General features: G+C 44.7%; 1 protein-coding gene across 2 annotated transcripts in view; it reads right to left on the reverse strand.

Moving 5' to 3' along the window:
• Positions 1 to 7,597: 7,597 nt before the first annotated feature.
• The window catches only part of cdh4 (cadherin 4, type 1, R-cadherin (retinal)), a 239,700-nt gene continuing 234,705 nt past the window's right edge, over positions 7,598 to 12,592 (reverse strand). For both annotated transcript variants that reach the window (XM_030421043.1, XM_030421042.1), the window contains exons 16-17: positions 10,141 to 10,305; positions 7,598 to 9,577 (exon numbers count right to left, since the gene is read on the reverse strand). In XM_030421043.1, the coding sequence (XP_030276903.1) occupies positions 9,371 to 9,577; positions 10,141 to 10,305 (372 nt within the window). In that variant the 3' untranslated portion in view covers positions 7,598 to 9,370. The remainder of the gene's footprint in view (positions 9,578 to 10,140; positions 10,306 to 12,592) is intronic.

The following is a 12,592-nucleotide window of genomic DNA, read 5'->3' on the forward strand; positions in this document are numbered from 1 at the left end:
CATTGTGCTGCTGAGACGCAGCAGAGCCAGATAAACACCAGGCTTGCGGTTGTGAGTACAGGGCTGGCCTGACAGTCCCTCGCAGTGTCTCTTGTCTGGTGGCGGTGGTGATTCAGGTTAGGCCTCGCCCTTCTCCCTTCGTGCCTCATCCCAATCCAATATTTTTCCTGGTAATCCCCCTTCCACTCCTCAACACTGCCGCTCTTTCAGAGTTAAGTCCACATAAGCTCCCACTTGAGTGCCAGAGGCAGAGCAACAACAGGGATGGTGCGGTTGCCTAGCGACATCTCAGTCACTGCACCTGAGGGTGTTGGGTAAACACCCTGAGCCTGCCAGAGGGCGGAAGAGAGGAGTAACATCACTGCTTCCCGTCCATGACATTTATTAAAGGGGCCTGTTATTAATTTGTTACATTCTATGTTGTCATTTTTACTTTCACCCTACGGTACGATTATATAACACACCACATTTAAATCAAGTTTATTTGTGTGTGTGTGTGTGTGTGTGTATGTGTGTGCGCGCGCGCTCATGCCTGCCACTGTTTGTCTGTACTTAGCTATGGGTGCTTTTGTGTCTGATTCCGAGATAGCTCTTCTCAGCAGGGCGTTTCTCTTGCACTTTTATGATAAGTCTCCAGTCTAAAACTCCTTGCTTGTTTACGCTCACAGAGGGGCCTCGGCAGTTTTAATGATGGTTAGAGGCCGATGAAAGCTCCCCCGGCCCCCATTACTGACATGAATCATGGATAGTTAGGAAAATCTTTATTGAGGTGAGACCCCTATAGCCAGATGAATAAGAAGGTTGCGGTATTTTTTTTTTTCTCGTTGACTTTCCTTCTCAAACCAGTGAATTCCAAATTCCATTCGTAATCCCGCCGTATTCACGCTGTGAGACAAATGCAATACTAAAAGTCAGTTAATTAATTTGATCCTTTTCAACGCCTCCTTGCATATTGTTGATGAAGCTTTGAGCTTATGAATAAAACTCTGTCCTAGGAGGGACACGAGAATGTGATTTGGATGAACTGATGTGGCACACTGTGATCCAGTCGCTGCACTTTATCGCCCATTAAGATGCACAAATTCGGCAGCCTATAACCACTTTTATCCTGAAGCGAAAGTGAATGATTTTCAGCCTTTCGTGACAAATCAGACCCTGAACTATAACATGCCACAACAGTTCATTAGTTTACACCCCCGCGCAAGTCCATTTCCTGTGCGCGTGTTCCCTTGTTTGCCGAGGTTAATGCTGACTTTAGGACTCTTTTGTTATGGGGTTGACCGGGGCACTGCGCTTTGGCCCAGAGATACTATAATAAGACCAGTGTTTATGACCGCTGCTGAAATGGGTTTGTAAGCGCGGCTGAACCTGTGAGGTATTGATGCGGGGGTTAATAGCCTGTTGGCCTCTTTAATGGAGCTGAATCAGGTCAAGCAGCAGGCAGTGTCAGCCCACAGGAGAGGAACATCTCCATTTACAGAGTCATCTCCTATATGAGGCACCAAAATGTGTTGAGCGTACACACCTGTAGTGCACACAGAGAAATGTGTGACACACATTCAGACACACACCGGAACAAACAAGGCGCTGGACTCTAAACGACACAGGGGGATGTGAAAGTCAAATGGCTTTTTGCATTTTTAACACAGGAGTCAGATTTTGTCTCATCTTATCTCCTATCTCGGTTGTATATTGATCTTAGTGTGATCCTCAAGACTCTATAACAACTTGTTGGACTAATTCAAGAGTCCAGTGTCCAGTGTGGTACGCTATGGAAGGCAGGCATTGACAATACCAAACTGAGAGTCTTCAGCCATCCCAGCAGTTTAGCAGTATGTTGATGAGGGCTCTCTGTCCTCGAGGTCATGGTCGTTTCACCTCTCATCCAAGAGGCTTCTTCCGTTCAGTTCAACTGAAGAAGCCTCTCGGCAAGAGACATATGATCTTTTGATCCCGAAATTGTGCTGTGAATTAAACATTTGTTGATTCATTTGAAAGATCATTTTGCAAGAGGGTCACGCTTTCATGTAAAGATGGTAAAATATAATTTACCTTTTGAAAAACTGCAAAGAGAACCACGTCATCTGGGCACAGAAAAAAAAAAGTTTGGCCGCACTGACAGCTGCACTCATGTGAGTTGGTCAGTTCTGTGAGCTATCTAACATGCAGGTTCTAAAAGTGTTTAACATCTCTTATGCGTCTGTAGTCTTTTTGATTAAGTCTTTTTTATGACAGCTGCGACGTTCACAAGTTGATAAATTGCAGTTGCAAGGACCTGATACAAAAACTACAACTGTAAACCTCCAAGAGGAAACATTTTTGAGATATTTCCGTCACGACCAAAGTGGTGGTGAACAGAATTAGCTGCATGTTATGTGCAAGCGCACCCTAATGACTACTTTCTGTTTGAAGCTTAAGCAAACACATGTGTCGGCTATCCCATTTACTGTATGTGGATTATGCAGTTGGCTCACCATTAAAGTATCCACCATCAGCTGGATTTCAAGACGGATAGTTACAGTTATTCCAAGAGGGTCAAATGCTCGGTCACACGAAGTGTAATAAAATGCATGTATCCGCTCTGCTTTCCGGATCTGCTCCAAAATGTAATGGGCTCTACAGTACATTGGCTTCATGCTACACAACTCCACCAAGTTTCATGAAAATAGGGGCCAGTATTATTTCCGAAATCCTGCTAACAAACACAGAAAAAGAAAAACAAACCACGCCGGAAACATAGCATTCTTGGCAGAGGTAAAAGTAGCAAAATTCTGCCGAAAAATAGGCCATGTTACTAATTAGATACCCGAGCATTTTCAATCTGGGAAAACAAACAAACAACCATAAAATAAATGAGTGTGACCATGAGATGCCGTTTCAGATTAATTCACCTAACCTTGCAGTGCCTTATAAGCTTCAGAAAGACAAAAATGAATTATGTATGAAAGTGTCATCTCTTTGGTGGCTAATCACCGTGTCATATATGTAGATTATTCTCTTTAAAGGGAAAAAGGAGTCTAAACACAAGACACACACATATGAGAACAGAGTCATCAAGCTGCGACTAATCAGCTTACATTGGGCACATGGCTACAGAGGCTGTCATTGCTCCCCGTCGTGTTACAGTAATATCATCATTACATTTACAAGACTCGTTCTGTTACACACGTGTGGTGGGCAATTATTTATTTATACTAATGATTGTGCTGCACATCCATTATTCATGGTAAGTGTGGGCCCGTCTTCCTGGAGTGATGCTGACAGAGGGAAATGAAGGGCCAGATGGGAATGGAAGCTTGATTGTACCCTAAAGGACACCAGAGACCCACTTGGCTGCGAAAGGAATCATCTCCTACCATTTAGAGATGTAGCCAGTGTCCCGGGGAAGGCACTTAACCTGTGGCTAAGGTGAGGAATTACATCCAGTTGATTAGAGCGGCTGCTCTGCTCGAGGATGCAGCTCGAATTTCCAACTGCACTCTAGCATGTAATCACACGGAGAATTGGCCTCAACAGAGCTGCTCAGCGTCAGCAGCAACACGCAGCACAGGCCTCATGTATGGAGGTTCAGTATGTCAACTCAGAACAGCAGGGCAATATGCCGCGATGCATCATTCATCGTGATGATTTCTGAACAGGACAAGTACAAGTAGATTTGGGTGGTTGCGTGAACGTTCACAGAGTAGGCGTAAAAACTCATCATTAGAGAGTTCAGTTATCAATATTGAAGATGCTAAGTGATGAGTACAGTTCCAATTTTATTAAAGTCCTCATTTACTATTCCCTCTCCATCGGGCTTGGAGACTCACGACTGTAAGAGAGAAGAAGGCAGAGATGTCCTCAGTTTGACTGTCTGGTTTGGGTCAGGCTCCAAAAACACTTGATCCCACATTTCCCACAATGCAACTTAATGGTGTGCGTCACCTGACATTTTCACAGAAGGGAGCCGCAGACGTCATTTACCAATTGGCTTTCACGGGGTGTGTATTACTACCTGTGAATCAAGGATGCATTACGGCACAAAGGAAGTGCATCTGCCATTGCGCAGTCAAAACAGGAAGAGGCGTCGTTCTCCCCAGTCACTATCCCTGGATAACAGCCCAGCAACTGAAATAACTGTAGACACTTTATGCTACAAATGAAAAAGAACCTCACTGAAGGAGGAGGCAAAGAAGGTGAAGAGGAAAGGTGAGAGAAGCCAAGGTTAAACATAAATGACCGGGCGTTCACGCAACGTAGAGCGCTGGGGTTGTGCTGAAGTTTGTTCACCCATTGATTTGTGTTTCCTCTCACTGTTGGGACCTGAGCCTTTACCCTGCCTTTTCACAGCACTGAGATTGTGGTCAAATTGAGCTTTTCATGGTTGTTTCTTTGCAATGGACATTAGCAATGGCCAAACGCTGCAAATACATAAACAATGCAGAACCAAAGACACACAAACACACAAAACAAATGCAACAACAAAATGCTGCAAATACAGAAAAGATACAAAACCAAAATGACACAAACCCCCAAAACACATGCAATAGAGAAATGTGTGGACACTTCTGTTCTGTTGACTCTCATACAGCATTTCTCTATTGCATTCTTATTTGCCACAGCAGATCCTTTTGTGAGTTAGTGAGCAGGAGAGTCTGACTTATTCTTCACCTCAGAAGCCAAATTGCAGTTAGTGTATAACAATTCAGCCTCAGGGCAACATGAATGTCTACGAAATTGAATGACAATCCATTCAACAGTTTCCAAACCAAAAATGTAAACTTGTCTCTGAAGGAAAAGTCTGGGGTTCATCACTGTCGTAAGGATTCATCCTCTGGGGAGAATGAGTATCGCCAAAGCACTTTTGTGCTGGTTGAGAAGGCCAGAATAAATTGGTGTGTGCTACCTGTATACCTTTGGGTATTCAGCATCAGTAACTAGTAACTACAGTTGTTGAATAAATGTTGGGGATGTAAAAAGGTCTTTTATTGATACTCCAATACAAAACACAACCACGATTAGCAGGAAATGCTCTTCTCAAATGCAGTTTGATAGTCCACAGACAGTGCTCCAGCCCTGACTGATATGGACATCCTGTCTTAGTAATAGAAGAGTGTCTCCACTGGACCAGCCATCCGTATCGTAAATGGCTGGTCGTTAAACAGTAGATATTCTCTCCCCCACTTGCAGCAGGAACATCAAATTTATTCTGCTGCTTTGATCTCATTTTAGACTGAGTCCTGAAATAGCAGTAGGCTCGGAGTAGTGTCAGCAGAAAAGCAGCCAGCAGAGCCAGCGCCATCCTGGGCGGTACCTTTCCTGAATAGCAACATCAACACTAAACTGTGAACAGTCGATCACGCAGCCGGCATCAGAACCAACATCCGCTGGTGTTTTTCAGATTGGACCGCTCCCAGCACCAGCCCCAGAGACCCACTAGCTATATGGAGAGGAAATGAAAAGAGCCAGGCTTGGACACGTTTGAAGAGGAGAACTTTATTTACAACACACAAGGCACTGGCTGCAAGCCAGCAGCAAAGCTTTCAGTGTATATACGCCATTTATCAAGGGGGTAACTTGAGTTTGCTTTATCTTTCAGTCTGCCCACTGCCACTGGGAAACCAAGAGTAGTTGAGGTAAACCCATCAAAGAAACCTTCCCCGAAGTTAATCTCCTTATCTTATACCCAGTAGTTATGACCAAGATGACCTTTAACCAACTTGATTATTATTTCAGAACGGTGGCATCCACCTCTAATGGCTCCAATATTAACATAGGTCGGCAATTCTGCCGGGCCCTGAGCAGAATTCACTTTTGTATTACAGTAAAGGTTAATTTAGGTTTATTAGGGGGTTTTCTCATTACTGGGACACTCCACTGTGCATGAGGAATCAAAGCACCTCTCATTACCCAGTCCAGTATGCTCCATCAGCTCTGCTCACCCTTGACCCTGTCGTCTTTACCTCTCTATTGCCCACTCCTCTAATTTCCGGCCCATAGTAGACAACATATGATTAAGCAGCACTCCGTACCTCTACCTCATATTTAACCTTTTTTTGAAGCCATTTGTAAATGTTATGCATTGTCCCTGCTGAGCTTGAATCTCACTTCCTCCATGCCCTCCCCCCATCTGCTGACCCCTCTCTTCCATCCTACTAATCACCTCTCCACACGGCCTACCTGCGTCCTGGCCTCCGCCTCATTTTTCTCCCTCTCTCTTACTGCCTGCCTCTCTGCCTTCTCTCTGGGTGTCTCATTAAAGGCGCTCTATCTAATGAGATTACGCCGTGGGGATTAATGGTGTGGCTAATTGATAGACACACAGCCGGAGAGGATTAAATCCCTTTAAGTCCCCAGTGGGTTTTTTTTTTTTTTGGGCGCTTCAGCTGACTAATTGAAATCACAGGAACGGACACAAATACACTTCCTGACCCCATACACTGCTCTCCTACTCCATCTGAAATGCAACAAAGGAACAAGTAGCGTGGGTTTTATTAGAAAAAGAGCCATATTAAAGAAACAGGGCCAAAGATTAACTGCGTAATTGCAAGGGGGGTTTGTTCTGCTTCATGCCTCTTACTAGCACTTAAAATACATGATTCCATTGTAATAAATAAAGAAGATGCAGTAATTCTGTGCGCAAATGCAAAATGCTTTATGAACAAATACAAGAGAAAGCAGTGAATTTAAAGCCGCCGTGTGTAGACGGTTAATATGCGATTAAAGTGTATTTGAAATACAATCCTGGTGAAAACTAATGCATTTCCTGTGTTGCTTCAGCTCATTAATCATCAGAATCCACTGGTTGATGCATGCGTGTGGGTGGGGGTTAGAGGCATGAATTGCTGTCTGCAGCAGTATGTTCATTAATACTACCACTGGGAGGGCGCAAATGCCAGGCATGTTTGAAGCCAACACATAGCGGCTTTAAGTGTGGGCTAGTCGAGATGAAGCTTTAAAGGAGACATATTATGCAAATGTTTAGGTTTGTCATTTTATTTGTGGTCACTACTAGGATAGGTGTACCTGTTTTGGTGCTGAAAAAAAATTTGTTTTCTCATACTGTCCAGTGCTGCAGCAATCTATCCCTGCTCTGTCTGTTTTTAAGCTCCTGTCTCTTTAAGGAACCCCCTCCTCCAGAAGACGCAGTCTGCTCTGATTGGTCAGCTCACACACACCTGAGCCAGCACCGCTAACGACAGCAGAGCAGCTGTGCGATATCAACTCTTATGTGCCAAACTAGCTGCCAGGCATAAATTATTCAAATGTCTGACATGTTGACGTAGCGTGATGTCACAAAGTCACGGTTTCAGAGGCGGGACTACTGACGAGGCCATTCAGGGGCAGCGTTTTCTGTGGGAGAGAGGAGCTTCCGTTGGTGCAGACTTTGACCTTTTTTTTTTAAACTTCTTTTACATTCACAAGAACATATAAAACACTTCAGGAAAAGAAAAAAAAAACTAAAAGGCATACTAGCTCTTCTTTAATAAAGGACAATTTTAAAGACAACAGTGCCCCATTATATCTTAAAGCTTTGAGTGACATATCTTAAATGACCTCAGTTCAGCAACAATAGAAGATGATGCACATAGGGAATATTAAAAAAAAAGATGGCACGTTTTCAAAACATGTCTTGTTTATTTTCTGAAGCACACATCCAGTATCTAGATGAATGATTAAAATAATTCCAGGACACTGAATAATAGAACAACTATCAGCAGGCATGGCTAATGATCCTTCCACCGTCCCGAGGCCAAAGTGCCAACAGGAGGGACACGTCTGTCCGAGACAACAACACAGAGTGAAAGGGGAAGGCCGTGTTTTCACATATAAAAGGAGTATAACAAAGCTTTTTTTTTTTTTTTTTTAGAAAACAATCTCAAAATAAAAAAAAGAGCAAATCATGGTTAAGCAGGCATCTTAAAAAATGGAACAACGCTTCAACAGAAGACAAAGAAATAAAAATATCCACATATTTAAAAATGAACGGGCCAAAGATCCCCTAAGCCCAGTGACGAGCTAGAGAAAGAGCAGCAACTTTTATGTTGTCAATACTTCAAAAATAGGTATCTTACAGTATTTTTATTTTCTCAGTGTCTTTATACAGAGTATATTCATATAGTTTCTGCTGACTATTTTCACATTCTCACCACATAGTAACAAGTGCTTTAAGTAAAACATTTTGAAAAAAAAAAATCATGCACCTTTTAATAGTTTTGTTGGCCTATAAAAAACGGGAATGTTCAAGGCGACAAAAAAACCCCAAAAAACAAAACCAAAAATCTTTCCCAGATGCCTTTTGTTTCCAAGTTCCACTTTTTCTTACACTGTCTGACTAATCAGATCATGCCTACAGAAGCTTTACACTGTGGAGAAAGCAACACAAAACCGTACAGGGCAGGCAAGCGTCTCAACATAAAGTCTCCTGAACTCATGAGTCCACAGAGGAAAAGGCAGGCATTCTCCACTAAATTAGAAAAACCCCCACATGTATAAAAATGGTCTCACACGATGTCAGCGTGTCGACGGGTGATGCTTGTGAAAAGTCAAACTGAGCAGGTCCTTGGAGAAGAGGCTTGTCTTTCCCGCAACAACTCTTAGTGGCTTCTTCTGGGCTGTAATTCACTGGGTTATGATATCCGATAGTCTGCCCTGGTCGCGTCCTTCCCTCCTGGGACTGGCTGCTGGGGTTGTCTGTCCGCACCTCTGTGAAGAGGAGAGGAGGGTGACAGGCAGGGCCGGTCTGAGGAGCGCAGGGGAGATGGGGGGGGGGGGGGGGGGAGGGAGGGAGGCGACGAGAAGAAAACGTGCCTCCACTGTACTGCACGAATGGCAACCGATCCTGAGATAGCAGGAGTCTGATACAAAAACACACCACAAAAGGCACTTTATAAAATGACAGTGCTTCTGTTCTAAGGAAATTCAAGTTGACAGAGTGAAAGAGAGAGAGTCAGAGAGCGTCTTCCCAAAAACATTCTCTTCAGTGTGAGACTAAAGCAAGAGATGGTTCTGTTTTAACAATCAATCAAAGCACAAATTCACTACTCGTGTCTCTCTCGCGACCGCCTTGATTCGTCCCCAGAGAGCTCCGGGTCCAGTGCGGTGAGAGAACAACAACAACAAAAAAAAGAAAAAGAAAAAAACATCACACTACAAACTCGCCACTAAAAAATATAAAGCCAGAATACAGTTGCGTTGCAGCGGAATTCATGTTTGCGGGCTCGGTCGCTGTAAGGGTCTGTTCCTCACACGTCTGCCGACAGATCCTTCGTCACGTTCCCGTTCCCGTTCCCATTCCCGGCCCCTGCCCGTGGTTTCTAGGAGCGTCCATCCAACCGACCCCGCCTCTCCCGACCCCTGCCGCAGCCCCACCCAGCCCCCTTCTCCGCTCTCAGTCGTCGTCCCCTCCTCCGTAGAGGTCGGCCAGCTTCTTGAAGCGAGGGCCCCAGTCGTTGAGGTAGTCGTAGTCCTGGTCCCCTGAGCTGATGGAGTTGAGCGAGCTGACTGAGCCGGCGGTCGAGCCGCTGCCCTCGTAGTCGAACACCAGCAGGGAGTCGTAGGGAGGAGCTGTGGGGTCGTTGTCTGCTGCCCTCAGACCCTGGAGACACACACACACACACACACACACAGAAAATGACAGAACTGCCTACAGGTGCAAGTGTTTCATCTTCTGTGCGTTCATACTGAATAACTGCATCGGGATGGCTCTTTAGCAAAACTGGACCCAGGCCAGTCATTGTTGTTCATCAACAATATGATGGAGTTGATATTTTTTCACAGACTGTAAACGCCGCAATAAACAGTGTCTCATCTTGCTCAACCAGCCATTAAGAGTTTTAATGTTCTATCAGGGTCTGAACGCTGTTTCAGAGCCAGGCATCGAGCTGTGTACACCGGCCAAATACTTCTAGCAGCACCCCTGCTGACAGGGATACAAAAGAAAAGTGAATTAGCACATTTTTCTTGAAAGGTTTAAAAATAATCACTTCTGACGATCCCTCCCCCCCAAAAACGGGGAATCTTTCAGCCTTCAGAACTCACGTTGTCTAAACTTTGGTATGAGTCACCTCAAAGAGGTAGCATTAACCGTCTGTGAAAACTGCTAGACTGTGCAGCTTAGAGAGAGAAGTTTTGGAAACTACAGCGAACATTTCTCCTTACATCATTAATGAAGTCTCCTATATCTCCGGGGTGGGGCAGGCTGGGTCTGATGGGGTACTGCGACTCAGCAATCACAGGTCTCTCGTCCACTCTGCGCACCCCCGCCGGCTTGTTGATGATGTGGTCTAAAGACTCGGGCTGCTGCAGCTGGCTCAGGTCGTAGTCCTGGACAGAGAGGAAACGTTGAGAAATACTTCATCCAAATTCTCTTGTTCTTTTATGTCACTCTTGTGTTCTACTTTTGGCAAATCTGCATTTTGCTTTCTGGTTTGCTCACTAGTGCTCCATTGTTAAAGTGACACATGACCCCAAAACAACACTCTACATTGTTTTGGTGTGAGTTGCCAAATTTTTGAGGTATCTGTAGAGAGATGTCTGCCTTCTGTCAAATATAACGGAACGAGCTGGCACTCGGCTTGTTGTGCTCAAAGCGTCAAACAAATACATTTGAAAAAACTCAAAAGCAGTGTTTCTTTCCAAAATCATGACCTGGTTACTCAATAGAAACCACAAAGGAACTATTTTCTTTTTGTATCGCCGCTCGCAAGGAAGTGTGCATCTACCCACTGGTTGAGAGGCTAGCCAACTAAGCTAACTAGCTAGCTAACGTCACATCTCATCCGAAGAGGGCGCCAGTACTGTTTACATCCCGCGCCGACACAAGTTCGAGCCTCGTGAGTAGGCGCACGTTTCCATCTGAGCAGTGATATGGTGTAGTTTGGTAGAGAAAAAAAATAGTTCCTCCATGAAACTTCTCACAACAAGGTCTGTGGATTATCTCCAGTAACTGGGTCACGATCTCTGTTGAGATATTCAAATGTATGTTTTTGGCTCTTTGAGCACCAACAAGCCGAGCGCTATCTAATTCCATTATATTTACAGAGGAAAGACATCTTTGTAAATCTCCAGAACTCAGCAACTCACACCAACACCACCTAGGTGGATGAATAGCACTACAGGTAAGATCATAAAAGACATGCATTTCTTTTAATGGGGTTGACACAAAAGTTTCTTCCAAAAAGCACTTAGTAGGTGTCGGAGAACACACTGTAGACAAGTGATTAACCCTTTTCTATTCAGTGATTCTCAGCTCACTTTTGAAGCTGGTGCATGCGTTGGCCCGGTCCCATTGTCCGCCCTCACACACTTTGATGTGCATTCCTGTGAAGTCTGCGAGGGGCTCAGGACAGACCTGCAGGGCAAGCTGTGCTGCGGATCTGTGCTTTCTGACGGACGATTGAGCCCTTTTTGTAAATCCGCCGCGCCGCAGTCTTTGCTTGAAGGAGTTACCCACAATTCATAGCGTTCCAACGTCGGAGAGAGGGCCGTTAGGGGAAGAAGTAGTGAAAGCGCTGAGACGTGTTAACACTCAGAGCTGTGGTTTTGATCAAACATTCATGTCCCGAGAGTTACTGTCGAATTCATCGTATGGGGACTCAGAAACTCACTGCGACTCGAGGCATGTTTGCTGATCGCGCGGTCGACGTCTTCGAGTCGCCGTTACGGCTCGCTCTCTCTCAGAACTAGCGAACACTTCCTCCGCTAATATTTATGTGCTGTTCATTCTGACTGCGCTGTGTGCTTGCTGTGCAGTTTATATCCATTTCTGTGCGTCTGAACTAAACGGTACGTAACAAATAAATGACCTGTGTTCCTTTATGTTGTAAAATGTTTAACGGCGTGTTTTAAATGGAGCTGGTAGCTGAGTTCTCCCAACTGCTCTCCATGCAGCGGATAAATAATTGTACCTAACAAATCCTCACACAATATGCCTCCATACACTACAGCCATCTGATGCCGGCGTGTGTTTATGCACTCGACGGCTACTGGGCGCGTGGGTGTTGGGAAGTATCAAAAAAGGCATAATTAATCATACATTTCTGAATTAATCAAAGCCGTTGGAGCCGAACATTGTTGAAGGTTTTCATTTATTTCGAAAAATGGCTTTAGATATGAAGAGGTGGTGTGACGTGGGTGTAGAACTTATATAACGCTCTCCGGGCAGAGAAAGGGCTTGTCATACAGAAAGAGTTGCACTGTCGACTGTACGTGGAAATCAAGCCAAGCAGCACTCTCAGGCTGAGGCGCTTGTTTTGTGAGGCGGAGGGCAGGCTGCTCCCTGAAAACATTTTCTCCCCAGTCTCGCTCACTTTTTCGGAAAAGTACATTCTGTTCTCTGAAGACTCTTATCTTCGAGCTGAACAAGCCTCTCTCAATCTTTTTCATTATTATTTTACAATTATGGTACGCTGACTAATTCTTTGTGTTCCCCGAATGTCAACGGATGTAATTTTAGTAAGCCGTCGGTTGCTGTCGACCTCTCCTCACCGGCTCAACAGGTGAGATGGAGAGAGGGAGCAGCTTTGGCGAGAACAAAGGCAGTGAATCAGAGAAACGAAACCTCCAATTGTTTTTGTGCGAGTTTACAATCCTGTACATTATGCCTTCAATA

This window comes from Sparus aurata, chromosome 6 (genome assembly GCF_900880675.1).
Source record: "Sparus aurata chromosome 6, fSpaAur1.1, whole genome shotgun sequence".
Lineage (NCBI taxonomy): Eukaryota > Metazoa > Chordata > Actinopteri > Spariformes > Sparidae > Sparus > Sparus aurata.